At 35.2% G+C, this 20,476-nt stretch overlaps 2 protein-coding genes across 19 annotated transcripts in view; one reads left to right on the forward strand and one right to left on the reverse strand.

The window, feature by feature from the left end:
- cdk5rap2 (CDK5 regulatory subunit associated protein 2) overlaps positions 1-20,476 on the reverse strand; it is a 635,428-nt gene that overhangs the window by 148,551 nt on the left and 466,401 nt on the right. The window lies entirely within an intron of this gene.
- The window catches only part of rapgef1b (Rap guanine nucleotide exchange factor (GEF) 1b), a 103,460-nt gene continuing 87,180 nt past the window's right edge, over positions 4,197-20,476 (forward strand). For 9 of the 18 annotated variants that reach the window (XR_015519525.1, XR_015519526.1, XM_087299390.1 and 6 more), the window contains exon 1: positions 4,197-4,505. Coding sequence is in view for 16 of the 18 variants with exons in the window: in XM_087299390.1 (XP_087155516.1) it covers positions 4,478-4,505 (28 nt within the window). In the remaining 2 variants the exon portion in view is untranslated. 18 annotated transcript variants of the gene reach the window in all.

Consider the following 20,476-nt stretch of genomic DNA (forward strand, 5'->3'; position numbering starts at 1 on the left):
GGTCGACAGACAATTCCTTTGTCTTCATGCTTGGTTTGTGCTTTAACATGCACTGTCAACCCTGGGAGCTTATATAGACAGGTGTATGCCTTTACAAATCATGTCCAATCAACTGAATTGAACACAGGTGAACTCCGATGAAGCTGATGAAACATCTCAAGAATGATCTGTGGAAACAGAATGTACCTGAGCTCAATTTACAGCTTCGTGGCAAAGGCTGTGAATACTGATGCACATGTGATTTTTCTAGTTTTTTTATTACTTATAAATTTACAAAAATTTAAAAAACTCTTTTTTTCTCATTGTCATTATGGGGTATTGTGTGTAGAATGTTGAGGAAATAAATTAATTTAATCCATTTTGGAATAAGGCTGCAACATGAACAAAATGTGGAAAAAGTAAAGCGTCATGAATACTTTTCGGATGCACTGTAACTGGATCCAAAACTGATTAGCTGAAGTTACACCAAACCAACAGCCAACAGAGGATTCCGCTTGGTCTTAAGGCCTTTTTCATTCATTCATTCATTCATTTATTCATTCATTCATTCATTCATGTTCTTTTCGGCTTAGTTCCTTGATTAATCTGAAGTCGCCACAGTGGAATGAACCACCAACTCATCTAGCATATGTTTTACACAGCGGATGTCCTTCCAGCTGCAACCCATCACTGGGAAATCTGTTGGGAAATCTTTTTCGATAGCCTATTTTCACAATTTATTCTGGAATAGCTGTCAAAATGGGACCAATTAGCTCATATACTGTATGGGACAGTATATTTGTCAGTGAGTGGCGGGTCTTTCGAACCCCTCCTGGCTATGGGCCTGGTGAATGTGTAATCGCACCAATCAGTCTGTGAGGAAGTAATTCATTCATTCAACAGTATAAAACCAGCAGATCTACAGCACCGATAGACACTGTAAGTGTTCACAAAACACTTTTTTAGTGAAACTGGTGTTTTTATCAACATACAGCCTAAAAGTAAAGTAAAATTAGACTAAACGCATCAGTAATGGCCACTAATGCCTTTAACACAAGTCTGTTTTTGATTTTGTTTGACCTTTATTTCTCTCTTTCTCCGTGTGTGTCTGTTTCTGTCACATTTGACGGATCATCCTATTTCTCCTGTCCGACACTGAGCAGGTTATAAACGTGACTTTTGACCCTTCACTTGTTTTCTGAGGACACACGAGCGCACCAGTCAATATGTCATAGTGCTGGAGGTCAAGAGACGAAAAGCATTCCTCCATCTGCAGTATTTTCATTTGTGTGTGTGTGTGTGTGTGTGTGTGTGTGTGTGTGTGTGTGTGTGTGTGTGTGTGTGTGTGTGTGTGTGTGTGTGTGTTCTGATCGGTTACTGATTCACTGCAGTCTCACGCTGACAGTCAGTCAGGCTGATCAATCTATGCCCGCTGATCTCCAGCAGACCTGAGCAAATGCTTCAGCACAGAGATCCACGTCAGCAGATCAAACTCTCCACACGGACAAACACACACTGACTGCTGTGGCTCACAGACCAATAGTTTACTCCAAACACACACACATTGTAACTGATTTAAACAGCCACTTGTATCTGCTGCCAATTATTTTAGCTGGCCACAAGATACTGGAAATATTCCTCTGAGATTTTGCTCAATATTGACATAATAGCATCACACAGTTGCTGCAGATTTGTTGGCTGCACATCCATGATATGAATCTCCCGTTCCACCACATCCCAAAGGTGCTCTATTGGATTGAGCTCTGGTGACTGTGGAGGCCATTTGAATACAGTGAACTCATTGTCACGTTAAAGAAACCAGTCTGAGATGATTCGCGCTTTATGACATGACGTGTTATCCTGCTGGAAGTTGCCATCAGAAGATGTGTACACTGTGGTCATAAAGGCATGGACATGGTCAGCAACAATACCCAGGTAGGCTGTGGTGTTGACATGATGCTCAATTGGTACTAATGAGCCCAAAGTGTGCAAAGAAAATATCCCCCACACCATTACACCACCACCACCAGCCTGAAGCGTTGATACAAAGCAAGATGGATCCATGCTTTCATGTTGCTGACGGCAAATTCTGTCCCGACCATCCGAATGTTGCTGTGGAAATCAAGACTCACCAGACCAGGCAATGTTTTTCCAATCTTCTTTTGAAAATCCCAGTAGATCAGCAGTTTCTGAAATACTCAGACCAGCCCTTCTGGCACAAGTAACCATGCCACGTTCAAGGTCTCTTCCAATACAGGGAGAACATGCAAACTCCACACAGAAATGCCAGCGGACCCAGCCGGGACTCGAACCAGCGACAGTCTTACTGTAAGGCGACACTGCTAATCACTGAGTCATTGTGCCGCCCCATAATAATAATAATAATAATTAGTATTATTATTATATTATTTTATTAAACTCCTACTTTTTCAAACTTATTCAAACTCATAAACATTGGCCTGATATATATATATATATATATATATATATATATATATATATATATATATATATATATATATATATATATACACACATATATATGTATATATATACACACACACACGTATATATATATATATATATATATATATATATATATATATATATATATATATATATATATATATATATATATGTTACTTTTTTTAATAATCTAAAGACGATATTTTGAATGCATGCATATATATATATATATATGCATGCATTCAAAATATCGTCTTTAGATTATTAAAAAAAGTAACAGATTTCATTGTAAATCAAGATGGATACGATTTATTTAAAATTGTGAACAAAATACAGAACAACAGCAGTCTATAAACTGATATTTTGTAGTTTTAGAAGAGCTGCAAACTTTGATTTTACCGTGTTCACTTGCTGCATATGAAATAACAATCATAAAATAAATTTCAAAAAATATATATATTTACTTAATAATAAACATTTACGTGTTGCTCGTTTGAAATGATCGACAGTGAAGTTGAAAATGAAAAACTGAGTGAAAACTGTGTTTTGTAGTTCAGGTGCTCTATCTAGCGGTGGAGGTTAAAATACTGTAAAAGCACAGAAACGGCAGGGATTAATTGTTTGCTAAAATTATTAATATGTATTTAGAAATTACTTTGGTCTCGACAAACTTGCCACGAGTCTCTAATTAACTTTCATTGCAGTTATTTTATATGACAAACAGACGTGAATGATCAAGCTATAAATAAATAAATTAGCATAGCGTAGTTCAAGTGTTGATGATATAGCCTAATATCACAAATAAATATATAAAGCCAGTACTTTAAAAAAGGGGTGTGATTTTATAATTCATCCGCAAGATGGCGGAAGATGGCCACTATTCTACTTTAGTGTGATTGTTCTACACCTAGTACTTATGTTTATTGTTTAGCTTATATGTCTTGAAAGCTGTTCATTTTAAAATAATTTACGTAAAAACGTGCAATTTTAGAAATTCATTTAAATAATCTTGATTTTTCCAGTACTGGGTTGCAGCTGGAAGGGCATCCGCTGTGTTAATGCAGTCCCTTTTGTATTCTATGGTCTTTGGTAAAACATGCTGGATTAGTTGGCAGTTCATTTCGCTGTGGCAACCCCTGAACAAAGAGACTAAGCCTAAGGAAAAAAAAAAAACTAATTAATAAATTTAAAATTTAATATAATTTTAATCAAAATAAGTAGAACATTTTAAATAGATGTAATTAGGCTATATATTTTATGTAGATATTATGTAAAAATAATAATAATTTGAGCCTGTATGTATACCTTTAGTAGTCAAGATTAAATTAGTTTTTCCTCTAAAAAAAAAGGGTCAAATTTGCGAATGTTGTAAGTAAAATAAGCTTCTTTTAAATGTGAAGTAATCTTACCACACCGGCTGATAATTTTGCTTTTTAAAATAAAAACTCACATCATTTTGACTTATTATTTGTGAAAACAATGTTTTATTTGTCTTGGAAAAGCTTTTTGACTGACAAATGCTTAGATATTTGAATTAGAAACAAGAGAAAAAAAATCTATAAAAGTGTGCATTATGCAGAAAAGAGCAGCACGAACATTCTAATAAACATCTCATTTCATGTTCCACGCATTTGACCTGATGAATGGCACGAGGGAGACTAAATTACGACAGGATACATGTTTTAGCAGTATTCCAGTCAGTCTGGATCCCGAAAAATCCCTTTTTATCCCTGTAGCTCGTGATTCCAGTCAGAAGTCGGCGCTGTGTTCGCATCCCAATGGATCGTCCCGAACACACACACACACACACACACACACACATCAGCAGTCGCTTTCACTGTCTGTCCGTCGCCAGCGTGTGCATGTGAACGGTTTCTTCCACATTTTCACCAGGGATTTACATCCACACGGACCCGCTGCACCAAAATGTGTGGCTGACGAACACAATTCAGGATAACCGTGGCCTCAACCCCCAAATTTGTCCTCCTGTGAGTGTCCAAACTGAGGATTGGCTCCGGCCAGCGCTGCCGTCATGTCGGGGAAAATAGAAAGCAAGCACGGTAAGCCCGTTTGGGTGTGTAGGCCTTGGGTGTAATTCACCTTCACAGCTTTCCAATCTTCTTTCAGTGCTTAAATAAAACGTGCACCAAAAGGCAGGAGTCTCTAATGTTTATTTGGAGCCAGAAATGGATGTGGGATAACCTAAATCAGTGTGTGTGTGTGTGTTAGCAAGCGCTCGTTTCTGATGAGGGGGCATTTAAACGGTGTTTTTTAAAACCGAGACTAGCACCAAACAATCACAAAAACAATTTTATATGTGTGATTAAATGTTTTTATTATTGGATAAACACGTGCAAACTGTAGAGTAACATTGAGTCTCCCTAGCCTGCTGCTGTTGTCAATCTCAGACTCTCACAGGCTGATTTTCACTCACACTAATAAGTGAACTCAAGAGTGTGCAACAGTGAGTTGTAAAGGATGAGTTCCACACAATTTCTTTGCGGTGTCTCAACACGAATTAAGTTAGCTTAATAGTTTTACAAATTTAAGTGGAATTAACATAAAACAATTAACCAATTAAACAATTTTTTGTCCTGAATAAAAAACGTAAGAATTGTGTTGTTTTTAACTCATTTAGTAGTTTAAACAAGCAGCAGAAGTCTTTTTTTTTAAAGTGTGCGCTGTAATTTATATATCTGTTAATTAACAGGTTCCATATTTAGTGAAAAGTAGTTTATTTATTGTTATGAGTAGTATTTTTGGACCTTAATGTGTTTTGCCGATTTTTAATTCCGAAAATGTTACTCTCAAAGTGACTTTTACTGACGTTATAGTAGTTTAAAATAATATATTGTATGAGAAATAATGTATTGATAATTTAATTTGTACAATTACAAGATACTCCTTGCGTGCAGTAATTTACAACAACAATACACACAATATATAGACATGGGGTGTCCAAACGTGGTCCTGGAGGGCCGGTGTCCTGCATATTTTAGTTCCGACCCCAATTAAACACACCTGAACCAGCTAATCAAGCTCTTTCTAGGTATACTAGAAACTTCCAGGCTGGTGTGTTGAAGAAAGTTGGAGTTAAACTATGCAGGACACAGGTTTGGACATCCCTGATATAGACCATTTTGCGGTATGTAAACATTAACAATAGGGTGTATGGATGTTTCCCAGTGATGGATTGCGGCTGCTAGGGCATCTGCTGGGTAAAGCATATGCTGGATAAGTTGGCGGTTCATTCCGCTGTGGCGACCCCAGATTAATGAAGGGACTAAGCTGAAAGCAAAATGAATGAATAAAAAATAAAGGTCCTTAGGGCTGCACGATATTGGAAACATCTGACATTGCGATATTTTATTTTGCTGCAATTTATATTGTGATGTGAATACAATTTAGGCAGATGACTTGAACAGCTCTATTTAGAATGAAATCATTAACTTTGATTGGATTAATGTATAGGAGTGAATCAGAGAAAGTGCAAGAATAAATAGGATTAATAAGATTTTATTTGAAGATGATACAAGTGTCTTTCAGGGGATAATTTGCCAAAACGTATAGAGTTGATTAAAACAGAAATTAATAAATTGAAATTGTGGTTTGACGTAAAGAAATAGTCATTAACATAAGTAAAACAAAGGTTATGTTTTTAAAACAAAGGTTAAGTAGTCATAATATAGATATTGTAGAGCTGCACGATTCTGGCTAAAATGAGAATAGTGATTTTTTTTTTAGCCTAAAATAAAGATGACGATTTTCTCATGATTGTGTAGATGTAAAATAAAGGTTAATATGAGTGAGCTATTATTATTGTTATTCTCAAACATGTGGTTAAACAGCAATAGGCTTTGTGTAGCTGTACTGTTGGTTAAAATGCTTAATGTTGTATAGACTTGGAATGGTGGACTTGAACAGACTTTAGATTTGTCCTGATCATTAATTCTGATGTTGAATTATTGTGTTTGAGGCATGTGCTTACAATCTGTCATATTGTGCTTAAAATCTGTCACTGATGTGATTTTCGTGAATACAGAAGACTGGGTGGGTATTTTGCATTTCTGCAACCGAAACAGCGTGCAGAAGTATAAATGCACGGCTACGCGCGTTGCATGCACCATGGGTCATGCCGATCACTTGACGAAGAAGTATAAACCAGGCTTAAATGTAGTCTAAACGAAAATTCTCTTACATTTGCAAATTGGGGTAAAACAAACGGCAAATGCAGATAGCCTTCTCATTCTATAAAAGTCATGTTCCGCTTGGGATTATAAGGTTCTATCTAGCAGATCATTCATTGAAGCGTTAAATACAAAAAGAATTGGTGTTGTAACAATATGTTGATGCTTGAGAGTTTAACATTATGCTTTCTTTAACATTTATTTAATGTTTTAAGCTATTTTTTCTTGTTCAAATTAAGCATACAAGGCTGTACTAAATGTTTTGTCCAGTGCAGCTGTTAATTTAATGTAATTAATATGGTCATATTTATCAATTTATATGCTTTATATTAATTATTGAATTATATTTATTGAATTATATGCCCCATGAGTAGGGCCAGACGGAATCTGCGGACATTTTTACTATTTCTGCGCAGAATTTAGTTAAAAATCTGCGGATTTATGCAGAATGATTTAAGGACATTTTAACAAAGTAACACCAGAAAAGGTTTTGGAATTTTTATCGTGCATCAACACTAAAAATCTTATTTAATTTATGTATTCATTTGTTGGTTGATGTTTAAATTGTATATTTATTATTGAAAGGTTTCTGCCATGAAAATAGCCTTGGTTGCTGGCATGACATTAAATAAAAATATACGATACAATACTTTCTTATCCCAGTGGTTTTATGTAGTCTCTCAAGTCAAATGAATTCCCAAGAACAGCGTTTCTTATACAAATGTTATGTAAATATTGAGTTTTGATAAAGTGTAATGTGCTGCAGGATGCAAATGTTTTTTAGTTGTTGTTTTTTTGCTGGGACTGTTGCCTTTTTTTGCCTCTCGTTTTAATATTCTTTAGTTTGTTTAATTTGCCATTGACTCTATGGATAGTGTTTGATACAGTTGCATGCCGTAGTAAGCTTAGCACTATGACAACACAGATCAGGAAGTGTGTGTGTGAGTGTGTTGTGTCTCTCTGGTTGTGATGGTGAGTCTAGTAACGGAAAGCGACAGGGTTTTTTTTTTTTTTTTTTTTGTGGCAGTGGGAAGGAAACTCAATCCCCCTGATCACCCCTAAACAGCTGTCCTGAAGGCCCGGGTTTGGGTGAGGCTGCAGGGCACCATGAGCTGTTCAGATATTGCTGTGATAGAGATATCTTTTTAGGTTAATGAGAACCTACAGTGGGATATATCAGTCGCTTCATCATTACTGACTAATATTGGTGATTCTTTAGGTTATTGGTTGCTGATTGAGTTGATGTTGGAAGCAGATAGTGCCTTTTATTGTAGATGAAAAAAATGAAAACTGTCATCGTTTGATTTTAAACACCATTTACTTGTTTTAAACCAGTTTGTTTGAAGGTTTCAAGTTATTTTGAAGAATCTTAGAAACAGGTACCCATTGACTTTAGTAGGAAAACAAATACTATGGAAGTCAATGGTTACAGGTTGCCCAAGATTCTTCCAAATATCTTTCTTATGCTTTGAACGGGAGAAAGACAAACTCAAACTTGTTTCAGACTGCACATATCATGCGTTTTTGATTAAACTATCTTAAGCATTTAGTAGCATAGACGCTTTTCCAATGTGACTTACAATTGAAGAGCGATTCAAGAAGAGGCAATACTCAAAACAAGTGGTCATTATAGAAAGAAACTGTTTGTGCTCATAATTATGTGAGGGAGTGTTGAAAAGCACACTTCATAAATGCACAATGTTTTTTTTTTAATGTTTTTTTTATGGTGTGATTGGAAAAAATTGTGTCTGGTGCAAGAGTTGGTTAAAATGGCTGAGAGATGAAAGAGTGTGTTTTCTACAGGTGGTTTGTCAAGCCCACTCACCTGTGTGAGGCATCTTCAGAATTAATACTATTTTGGAGTTTGGGGTTTACTTTGAAAGGCTGAGTTGATGTAATGAAAAAATGATGAATAATTGCGAAACATTAATTCTCTTTATAATAGTTTTCGTTTCAATTAAATATATTTAATATGTAATTTAATTTATTTCTGTGATGCATTGAGCATTATTACTCCAGTCTTCTGAAAACAATCCAGTATGTTGGTTTTGAGATCAATAATCATTAATTATTATTGTTATTATTGTTGTTGTTGTTGTTGTTGTTATTAAACAATGTTGTGTTGCTTCATATTTTGGGTGAAAAAACTTCAAAAAACAGAAATCAAACAATATTTGATCAATTTAAAGGGATAGTTCACCCCAAAATCTAAATTCTGTCATCATTTACTCATCCTCCTGTTCTTGTTAGTTTCTTTCTTTTAATGAACACAATAGAAGCTGCTTTAAAGAATGTTAGAAATCAGTAACCATTGATTTTATGTATATTTTTTCACCTTTTCTTATCAGTAGCACTCGGTTTTCTGCATTCTTCAAAATATCTTCTTTTGTGTTCATGTGAAGAAAGAAGTTTAAGGTTTGTACTCTCTTTAGGGCAAGTAAATGATGAGCACATTTCATTTTTGGATGAATTATCTCTTTAATTTATTGTTTTAGACTGCATATGTCACGTGTTTTTGATATGAAGTATCACTTGCTTAGAAAGGCTGAGTTGATTTGTTGACAAATGCAGTTCCAAAACATTATTTTTCTTTATAATAATAGTTTATTTGATTAAATATATATTTATCATGTAATTTTTGCTGTGATACACTCAGCATTATTACTCCAGTTTGCTGGAAACAATCCAATATATTGATTTTGAGTTTAAGAAACATTTATTATTGTTGTTGTTGTTGTTGTTGTTGTTGTTATTAAACAATGTTGTGTTGCTTCGTATTTTGAGTGGAAAAAAAAATCATATAATTTATTTGAGGACTAGAAAATTACAACATTTATGAAAACAGAAATCAAACAATATTTGATCAATTTAAAGGGATAGTTCACCCCAAAATCTAAATTCTGTCATCATTTACTCATCCTCCTGTTCTTGTTAGTTTCTTTCTTTTAATGAACACAATAGAAGCTGCTTTAAAGAATGTTAGAAATCAGTAACCATTGATTTTATGTATATTTTTTCATATCAGTAGCACTCGGTTTTCTGCATTCTTCAAAATATCTTCTTTTGTGTTCAAGTGAAGAAAGAAGTTTAAGGTTTGTACTCTCCAGGGCAAGTAAATGATGAGTACATTTCAGTCTGGGATGAATTATCTCTTTAATTTATTGTTTTAGACTGCATATACTTTGTGTTTTAGATATTAAGTATCACTTGTTTAGAAAGGCTGAGTTGATTTGTTGACATGCAGTTCCAAAACATTATTTTTCTTTATAATAATAGTTTATTTGATTAAATATATATTTATCATGTAATTTGTGCTGTGAGACACTCAGCATTATTACTCCAGTCTGCTGGAAACAATCCAATATGCTGCTTTGAGCTCAAGAAACCTTTATTATTATTATTAATCAATGTTGTGTTGCTTTATATTTTAGCCAATTCAGTTGAGGATATTATAATGACTATAAAGTTACAGCATGGGCATTTATGAAAACAGAAATTGACATTTAATGTCATTATTGATTCGTTTAAGTGGATAGTTCACCCAAAAATCTTAATTCTGCCATCATTTACTCATCCTCCTCGTTGTTCCAAACTTGTTTGCGTTTCTTTCATCTGTTTAACACTAGAAGATCCTTTAAGCAATGTTAGAAAACAGTAACCATTGATTTTTATCTATGTATTTTTCCACCTTTTCATATTAGTAGCTGCCAGTTTCCTGCATTCTTCAAAATATCTTCTTTTGTGTTCAATTAACCAAGGAAATTTAAGGTTTGTACTCTCTTCAGGGCAAGTAAATGATGAGCACATTTCAGTCTTGGGTGAATTATCTCTTTAATTTATTGTTTTAGACTGCATATATCACGTGTTTTAGATATTAAGTATCACTTGTTTAGAAAGGCTGAGTTGATTTGTTGACAAATGCAGTTCCAAAACATTATTTCTCTTTATAATAATTGTTTATTTCATTAAATTTTATTTATTATGCAATTTTTGCTGTGATGCATTCAACATTCCTATATGCTGCTTTTGAGCTTTGGAAACCTTTATTATTAAACAATGTTGTGTTGCTTCATATTTTGGGTGGAAAATGTTAGCCAATTCAGTTGAGGATGTTATAATGACTATAAAATTACAGCATGAGCATTTATGAAAACAGAAATTAACAGTATTGTCACTTTTGATTCATTTAGGTGGGTAGTTCACCCAAAAAATCTAATTCTGCCATCATTTACCTATTTCTTATTTACCTATCCTCCTTGTTTTTGTTCCAAACTTGTTTGAGTTTTTTTCTTCTGTTGAACACAATAGAAGATCCTTTACGCAATGTAAAAATCAGTAACCATTATTTTTTTCTATATATTTTTCCACCTTTTCATATTAGGAGCTTCTAGTTTCCTGCATTCTTCAAAATATCACCTTTTGTGTTCAATTGAAGGTTTGTACTCTCTTCAGGGCAAGTAAATTGAGTGCATTTCATTTTTGGGTGAACTAACCCTTAAATGCCATGCCTTGTTCCTAAGTTCCTCGTTAAAATCTCCTGATATTGTCTCTCACATTCTGGCATTGCGTTGAAAGAGTGCTATTCCCTGAGGAATGTGTATCCTCGGGCGTCTCTCACCTCAACATTCCTCCGCGACACACCTGAAAGGCACATTTGTCGCATTTTAGCATGGCAGAACGTGTTAGAGCCTTTTAAACCCCGCAGTCCTGCTTCTTATTTGGGAATTAACCTAATCTGATCAACGCGCACACTCCGTTTTGTTGGATTTCTGCGCATTTTGAAGCACATTCTTGGCGTGTTTTGATCCGCTCCACGTTTTGTCAGGTCTTGCACCGACCTGCAGGACGTGTCTGCATTATGTGCGCGCTCTTTGTTTGTTTTGGAGGTTGGCATGTGTTTGGTTACCGGCTAGATTGTTTGTCTTGTGCATCGTATTGGTCAGGTGAACACTTAAAAAAACGTCTCATTGGATTGGACAGTGAACATTCATTCATTGGACAGTGGAAATGGAAATGTACCGTTCAGTGGAAACAAGCTATTAGGCTGCAAAAGTAAGACAAATATCTCGCACAAAAATCCTATGGATGTTACTCTGGAAATCAGCGCGTTTCTTTCCTGATGTCATGCATGCAGATGTATTAAAATCGGCCTCCTCCTGCTGAACAAAACCAGGAAGCTGATCTGACCTCCCTCAACTTCCTTACGGCAGTGAGAAAATAAACTGTAGGGAAGAAAATGAGTGTGTGAGAAATCTGGAGAGTGTGTGTGTGTGTGTCTCTCTCTCTCAAGGTTTCCTAGTGTGTAAGGAACGGTTCAGTGACAATGAAGATTTTGTCATCATTTGCAAAATCATTTGCTCACATTAATTCTGATCCAAACCCAAAGACTTCTTAAGAGTTCCCATTTAGATATGCTTAACGTTTATAGCAGGTTTGGCATGCTGTCCCGGGAGAGAACCCTGAGCTCTGAGATAATTGAGCCCAAGGCTCCCGCCCGGTCAATAAGCATATAAGGGGATCCGAGATCAGGTAGGTCTCGAGAGCTCCCCCTTGGAAAAGGAGGAAATGGGGTGGAAGGGGGGGTTCTTCCAAAGCGAAGATAGAGCAGTAGGAAGAAAACGATCCATTTATTGTAAACTAGGATCCCTCTGATTGGATTATTACTGATTAGCCAGTCGTACTCAATCAGATCACGTACTCCTCTCAAAATTATTTTATGAAACTTCACTTAGTTAATAGAGAATGGAAAATGTTCATTTTTTTCCCATCTGAGCCCAATACTAAAATCCCCCATAAAATGTAGCTTATCATTTGTGCACAATATACTGTACGTGAGATTAGATATACAGGTGAAGTCAGAATTATTAGCCCCCCCCCCCCCCCATTTATTTTTTTCCCCAATTTATGTTTAACAGAGATTTTTACAACACGTTTCTAAACATAATAGTTTTAATAACTCGTTTCTAATAATGGATTTATTTTATCTTTGCCATGATGACCGTAAATAATATTTGACTAGATGTTTTTCAAGACACTTCTATACAGCTTAAAGTGACATTCAAAGGCTGAACTTGGTTAATTAGGGTAACTAGGCAGGTTAGGGTAATTAGGCAAGTTATTGTAAAACGATGGTTTGTTCTGTAGACGATTGAAAAAATATATGACTTAAAGGGGCTAATAATTTTGACCCCAAAATGGTGTTAAAAATATTAAAAACTGCTTTCATTCTAGCCGAAATAACACAAATAAGACTTATCCAGAAGAAAAAATATTATCAGACATAATGTGGAAATTGCCTTGCTCTGTTAAACATCATTTGGGAAATATTTAAAAAATTCTGACTTCAACTATAAAGAAATGACTATTATCATTACTAATATTATTATCATTAGCATGGCAATAAATAATATTTTTTATATTATCCAAACTGCAACTCACCCAAATAATTCTGCATTTCTCCTTTTTTCCTATTATCATTATACCTAATATCACTATTATTATTATTATTATTATTATTATTATTAATATTACTGTCATTATTATCATCATTGTTATTATTATTATTATTGGAACTATTATTATTATCATTACTATTATTATTATTGCTATTATTGTTATTATTATTAAGTTAACAATTTATTAAGAAATCCTGTAAATCATATTTTGATTTAATAATAATAACCTTTTTTAAATTAGTTATAACTTAAATAAGTTCAGATAAGTTATATAAGTTATAAGTTCAGATTAATATTTTTTTTCTTATTACATTTAATATGTTTCTTGTTTTCTTTGTGCTTTTGTGAAACTTAAAAGCAATTTAAACTGGTTAAAATAAATTTTCTTTAATCAAATTAATAATATAGTAAAAACATGTTCGAGTAATTAAATTAATGAATCAAAACAGTTGGTATGAAGACTCTTGGGCTTTTTATTTTGTACATAAAAATTATGCAAATGTTTCTATCACTCTGCAAAAAAGTTATGTTTAAAGTAATAGTAAAGTCATTTTCTTTAATTCATACAAGAAATGGTTTATGGCTCTGAATTCCTTCTGATAACATTAAATTCAACGAATACTCTTCTTATTTTCTCTAAAATCACACAACTTTCCTAGTCAGTGTTTGAAAAGAATAACGTTTAAACATTTCTACTATTTCATTCCACAGAAAACAGAAATGAATATAATGCCTCATGCAAACGATGACAATATTCAGACATGCATAAAATAGTTTTGAAATCAGAAATGATTTAGTGTAATGTTCTGAGGAAACACTTCTTGAGTGTTTGTGACATTCTTAAAATAACTCTACTGTAATGTTGTGTCATGCATTCTGTGGCTTTTTGGGTCTGTTTATGTGTAGTTGCATCCCTGACAACACAATTATTTATTAGGCATGCTCATAGACTTGCAGTGTATTTGGCCTTGTGTGTTTGTGTCTGTGTGTAGGCCTGTCATGGTCTATTTGTTTTGTTGTATGATATATTGTAGGGCTGGGCGATATGGGCTAAATATCATATCCCAGTATTTTTAGGAGGAATAACGGTATACAATATCTATCCGGTATTTTCCCATAAATGGTTAATTGAGAGTTGAAGCCTTTATCAAAACGTTATTAAAGACAGTGTTTCTGCTTGGTCTTAAAAAGTCTTGAAATGTCTTAACTCTCAAAATCCTTAAGTCTTAAATTTACTGAAATGTTGTGTTCTAGGTCTTAAATCTCGTTTAAACAGGTCTTAATTTTCCTATGTTCATGTATTTTCTGGCAAAAACCTATACAATCACCAACAATCATCTCAATAAACTTTAAATTTTTTATTTAAAAAGGTCATTTTTAGGTGTCGTAATGGTTTAATTATTTTCCTTACAATAACATTTGTTTAAAAGGTGTCCATGTATTTACTGCTAAGGACACCGACCTGGACATATTGGTAAAAAAAAGGGTATGTATACAAGCAGAATAGTAAGTAGAAATTGGGAAAATAACAGAAATTATATATAAAATAACAGAATATAAAATACACCCCTGCTCTTTCACGAGAAGTGCCAAGGGATTTTTAATGACCACAGAGAGTCAGGACCTCGGTTTAACGTCTCATCCGAAAGACGTATATACATGTATACATGTATACATACATACATACATATATATATATATATATATATATATATATATATATATATATATATATATATATATATATATATATATATACATATATATATATAATGAGTTTATTTAATTCAATTGTGTTTTAGAAATCAGAGTAATGAGTTATTGTTAAGTTAAGACATCTTTTTTTTTTTATAAATAGAAATCTTTTTTTTTTTACCAATAATTATTCTTCAATCTTGGTTCCCATCAAAATGCATCCAGAATTTTCTGTTTCAGCTCAATGTTTTAATATTCTTAAAAACTGCACTGTAAAAAAAAAAAAAAACTGGTTGCCTTAATATTTAGGCTGAATCAAACCTTATTTGTCATTTAAACTCCTATTATCTTAAACTGACTTAAAATGGCTTGCATTACTTATAAAATTAAGTTAGAACATGATTAACTTGCAAGAATTGTAATAAGTTACAATGAATTACAATTAATTTATTACACTTCTCTACGATATGAATATTGCATATACCATTATCACGATAAGGATAATTATTCTATATATTGTGCATCACTAGTATGTGTGTATTTAAGTGTAGCTGCATTGCTGTGTATGACCCAGACAACAGAAGTGTGTGTGTGTGTGTCTGTGTGTCTGTGTCTATGTGTGTGTGTGTGTGTGTGTGCTCACATGAGGATGCTTGTGAGTCTGGCAGTAAACTGAGAAATCACACACTACTGACAAATACAGACTCATGACACATTCAGATGACTTGTGCATTTTCAGCCTGGATGGGAAGTTGTGTAGGCTATAGATATTTATACATTCATAATATTGTTGGCAATGTACAATCAAGCTACATTTAGATTATTGTCAGATTCTTAAATGCAAATGTTTTTGTTTTAATGTTTCCAATATTGTATATACACTACCTGACAAAAGTCTTGTCGTCGATCCTAGTTGTAAGAGCAACAAATAATAACTTGACTTCTTATTGATCATTTGGAAAAGTGGCAGAACGGTGAATCTGTTGAGCTGCATCCGAATCATCACAAATACTGCAGAAGACCTACTGGAATCCACATGGACCCAAAATTCTCAGAGAAATCAGTCAAGTTTGGTGAAAGAAAAATCATGGTTTGGGGTTACATTCAGTATGGGGGTGTGTGAGAGATCTGCAGAGTGGATGATCAACATCAACAGCCTGAGGTATCAAGACATTTGTGCTGCCCATTACATTACAAACCACAGGAGAGGGTGAATTCTCCAGCAGGATAGCGCTCCTTCTCATACTTCAGCCTCCACATCAAAACTCCTGAAAGCAAAAAAGGTGAAGCCGCTCCAGGATTGGCCAGCCCAGTCACCAGAGATGAACATTATTGAGTAAGTCTGGGCAAAGATGGAGGAGGCGTTGAAGATGAATCCAAGGAATCTTGATGAACTCTGGGAGTCCTGCAGGAAAGTTTTCCTTGCCGTTCCAGATGACTTTATTAATCAGTGATGTGAGTCATGTCAGAGATGAATGGATGCAGTCCTCCAAGCTCATGATGGAGTCAGACACAATATTCATTCTGTCTCCACTGCAGCAGGACTTTATATTCTATACTGGACATCATTTCTGTTCAGTGACAAGACTTTTGTCTAAGCACAATCAGACCTTACTGTTCTAATTAAATCATTCTAAATCAAGGCCTGATCATATTTTGTTGTAGTAAAATAATTGTAATCTAGAGGCCTTTGCCTTTCGTATAAGCCACTTCTGATACCAAATGATCAACTAGAAGTCAAGGTATTATTTGTTGTTCCTGTCACTTAGAGACAACAGTACACTAGTACAACAGTACAACAACAGTACAATACATACCTTGGTTTTTTAACAAGGTTTTTGGTTCGGTTCTGATGGCTTGGCACATAAGTTTTTTTTTTGTTATTCTATGCTTAGGCAATAGGAACAGTAAGAGGTTAAAGGGAAAAAATAAAAATGATTTATTGCAATACTCCGTTATTTTACTTCAAAGCCAAGAGAAGTACACTAGTTACTACTGTATTGTATAATATAAAAATAACACTAAAGTTGTGAAGTTAATAAACATTGACCATATCAAAAAAACTTATTTGTACTTTGGTGGCGCAGTAGGTAGTGCTGTCGCCTCACAGCAAGAAGGTGGCTGGTTCAAGCCTCGGCTGTGTCAGATGGCGTTTCTGTGTGGAGTTTGCATGTTCTCCCTGCGTTCGCGTGGGATTCCTCCGGGTGTTCCGTTTTCCCCCACAGTCCAAACACATGTGGTACAGGTGAAATGGGTAGACTAAATTGTCCTAAATAAACTACTAAATAGAGTACGAGTGTGTGTGGATGTAGGGCGAGGCAGTAGGTAGTGCTGACGCCTCACAGCAAGAAAGTCGCTGGTTTGAACCTCGGCTAAGTTGGTGTTTCTGTGTGGAGTTTGCATGTTCTCCCTGCCTTCGAGTGGGTTTCCTCCGGGTGCTCCGGTTTCCCCCACAATCCAAAGACATGTGGTACAGGTGAACTGGGTAGGCTAAATTGTCCGTAGTGTATGAGTGTGTGTGTGATTGTGTGTGTGGATGTTTCCCAGAGATGGGTTGCGGCTGGAAGGGCATCCGCTGCATAAAAACTTGCTGGATAAGTTGGCGGTTCATTCCGCTGTGGCGACCCCCGTATTAATAAAGGGACTAAGCCGACAAGAAAATGAATGAATGAATAAACATATTTGTACTTCAGTAAACATAAATAAAATAATCTTAATTAAACTTCGCACTGCCTTTGTTATTTTATGTGTATTTCGGAACCAGTTGGGTATGTTTGCTGGAAGAATTCAGCGAGGGATTGTTGTTTTTTTGGAGGACTTTATTACCTTGTCTGCTATCCTGCCTTCAGACAGTGATATTGCTGGATGATGGTGCCTCAGATGTGCAGTCATTATGAAAGTGTTTCCATTTGGGTCGGCTATACTTCTAAAGCAATGCTTGCACTGTCATTTTTTTATTTTTCCTCGACATCATACTCAAAATCAAATGCGACATGTGCCACACTGCGGATATGAAAGATGCCGGCTGTTCCTTGAACTGTTGCCTCACTTCAATGCCACTCGCCATGTTAAAGTGTGGAATAATGGTCAAGCGCCCCCTAACTTTAGAGCATAGTGATTGGATATTTACACGCAGGGAGGAGTTTCCTCATCTCAGCTCATAGACTTACAGGCACAAACAGTCAATTCGGAGAGTATAAATTGCACATAAATCATTTAAACACAATTCACAAGCAAGTATTGAACCGTGAATGTCATGCCGAATGGTTCAATATTATACAGAGAATTGGGGCTTCCCTAATGTCACTTATTTTGCTTATTAGTTTTGTAAAATGTCTGTTTATGTTTTATTTCTGTATACTTAGTCAAAATCAGTTTAATATAAGTTGAATCTCTTACAAATGCTTTTGAAAACATTTAACCTTGGTGAAATAGTCTATTAGTGATTCCACGTGGCTCAAAATCTCCACAGAAAAGGCTATTTTGCAGTAGCCATATAAAAGATTAAACCGTTTTTTTTTATATTGCGCTGCAATCTTCCTTCCTGCTGACCTAAAATAAAATAACTTCTAATAACTTGATGAGCTTTATTTGGCTTTAGTTCCTAATTCCTGATTGAGCGTGCTGCGCTCTGATTGGTCGCCGGGAGCGTTCAGACCTCTGATTGGCCAGAATAAGTACAGAATTATTTTGAGTAATTTCTGGCTGCTTGTTATTTTTTTTTTCTTCTTCTTTTTTTATCCCAAAACTGTAATTTGGGGTTTTAGAGAAATGAGCGCAGCAGATTACTAGAATGAAAAACATGCTCTTACTATCCTGAGCTTCAGTAATTAGATGGTGCTGTGTGTGTGTGTGTGTGTTTGAGAGAAGCAGCTCTGTGTGTGTGGACATGCAGGAGTGGATAGATGTAAGATTGAGCACTTCCAGTAATATTTCTGAGCTGTGTTATCTGATTTGTCTTTTTTTTCTCTTCAGAACTTCATAACGGAGGTTTAAAATGTATTGAGCGCTCATTTGCTTTGCGTGTGCGCAGTTTTCCATGCCGTAGGCTTTTATCGATCCTTCCTCACGTGTCAGTTGCAGTTTTTCATCTGTGGATTTAAATTTGAATCATCGTTCCGGAGTTCCATTTGGAATCTGGATGTTCTATCATTCCGACATCACACACACGGAACGTTCTCTGGAAGTTGTATTTGGGTTTATTTTTAGTTGTCACTCTTGCTTTGATGTCTGAGTCAGGCTGGGTCATGGGATTGACTGAGACTGACTAACTGTGAACCCAGAGCAATGCTTATTTCTGACTCCTCTATTGAGCTGGATGGAGCTTTGACTTTTTTTGTGTGTGTTTTGATTGAAGAAAATGTTAAATGTAATCTCTAAAGATCCGAGACGGTCTCAAACTAGTTTTTAAATCGCTGAAGGAGAAGTTTAAAGGCTCCATGGGGAACAGCAGTCGGAGAACTCAGCCTCTTCTGGAGGACACGGACTACTTTAATCCTGGAGAAGCAGATACAGGTGAGAGCGGGTTGCTGGGCGGGTTTATGCGGAAGTGTTTGGACTTTGTGTTTTCGGGGTGTGATGTAACGAGTTATATATAACGTTATAAACGCGGGATGGACTTTGTGTTTGGTTGGTTTGTGTTCGCTTGTGGATCTTTTGAGCATTCCTTTCATTCTGGACATAAAGTGTGCAAGTTGTGTTGTTTTTGTGTGTTGCTAATTAGTGGTGTATTTTGGTTTTAATGACTCTTGTGAAGCTGTATTGGGGTGTTATGTTAGCATTGTTGAGGCATTGCAATTGGTTTTCAATACACTCAAAATGATTTGTGATGTTTGCTCTGCTCATTTAAAATGAATCAACAAAATACTTAATTGTTTTGTGTTCAATCCACTTACATTTTTAAGAACAATTAAGTTAACTTGATCTATTTGTGTTGAGACAACATGAAGGAGTTGTGTGGATGCCAGCATTTCACAAAAAATCACAAAAGTGCGCCTGTTTTCTCAATTGTTTTAGAACTTAGATTTAGAAACTTGTTTTAGATTCAGTCGCCTATGCGAGAAATGACTAGGGATAATAAAATTCGGTCAAACTACTTGCTCTACAAACAAATGTTTGCATGACTATACAAACCAAGTAGAATAATATAATAAGAAAATGTCAGTTTGCAACATCAAACAGCAAAACGAGCAGTTTTTAACGTCAAAAAATGAATGGAAGTGAATGAGACTGGAAGTCTCGAGCCAAACAGGTTTAAATGGCTGCGCCCGCTTGTCGGCAAATAATAAGGTGAATATATTTGGATGTTTAGGTATTTTTTGGTGGTGCTTCTTCATATATTGTTGCACAGAGTGATTCTGCTGTATTTTTGTTAGTGTTACATGTTAAAAGAAAAGTGCTAGCTGGTTCTCCAGCAAAGAGTGTGTTTCTGGGAATACAGAAGCTCTGATGTGAAATTCCAGGGACATTCCTCGCTGTTCCAGCTGTGTGGCTTTTGTCTAAGTGCTCATTTCAAACAGTCAAACTGTGGGTGGATCCAACCCAAAGATCAGCGTCCAGAAACAGAGATGCAGCAGATCAATCAGATGCTCGTTCAAACTGATCCCATTCGCCTGTTGTTTAAAGAGCAGATCGTGTGGGTTTTGAAAGATGAATTATCAGAGCTGCACGACATATTGCAAAATCATCAGTGTC

Source organism: Danio rerio, chromosome 21 (genome assembly GCF_052040795.2).
Source record: "Danio rerio strain M-AB ecotype USA chromosome 21, GRCz13ab, whole genome shotgun sequence".
Classification (NCBI taxonomy): domain Eukaryota; kingdom Metazoa; phylum Chordata; class Actinopteri; order Cypriniformes; family Danionidae; genus Danio; species Danio rerio.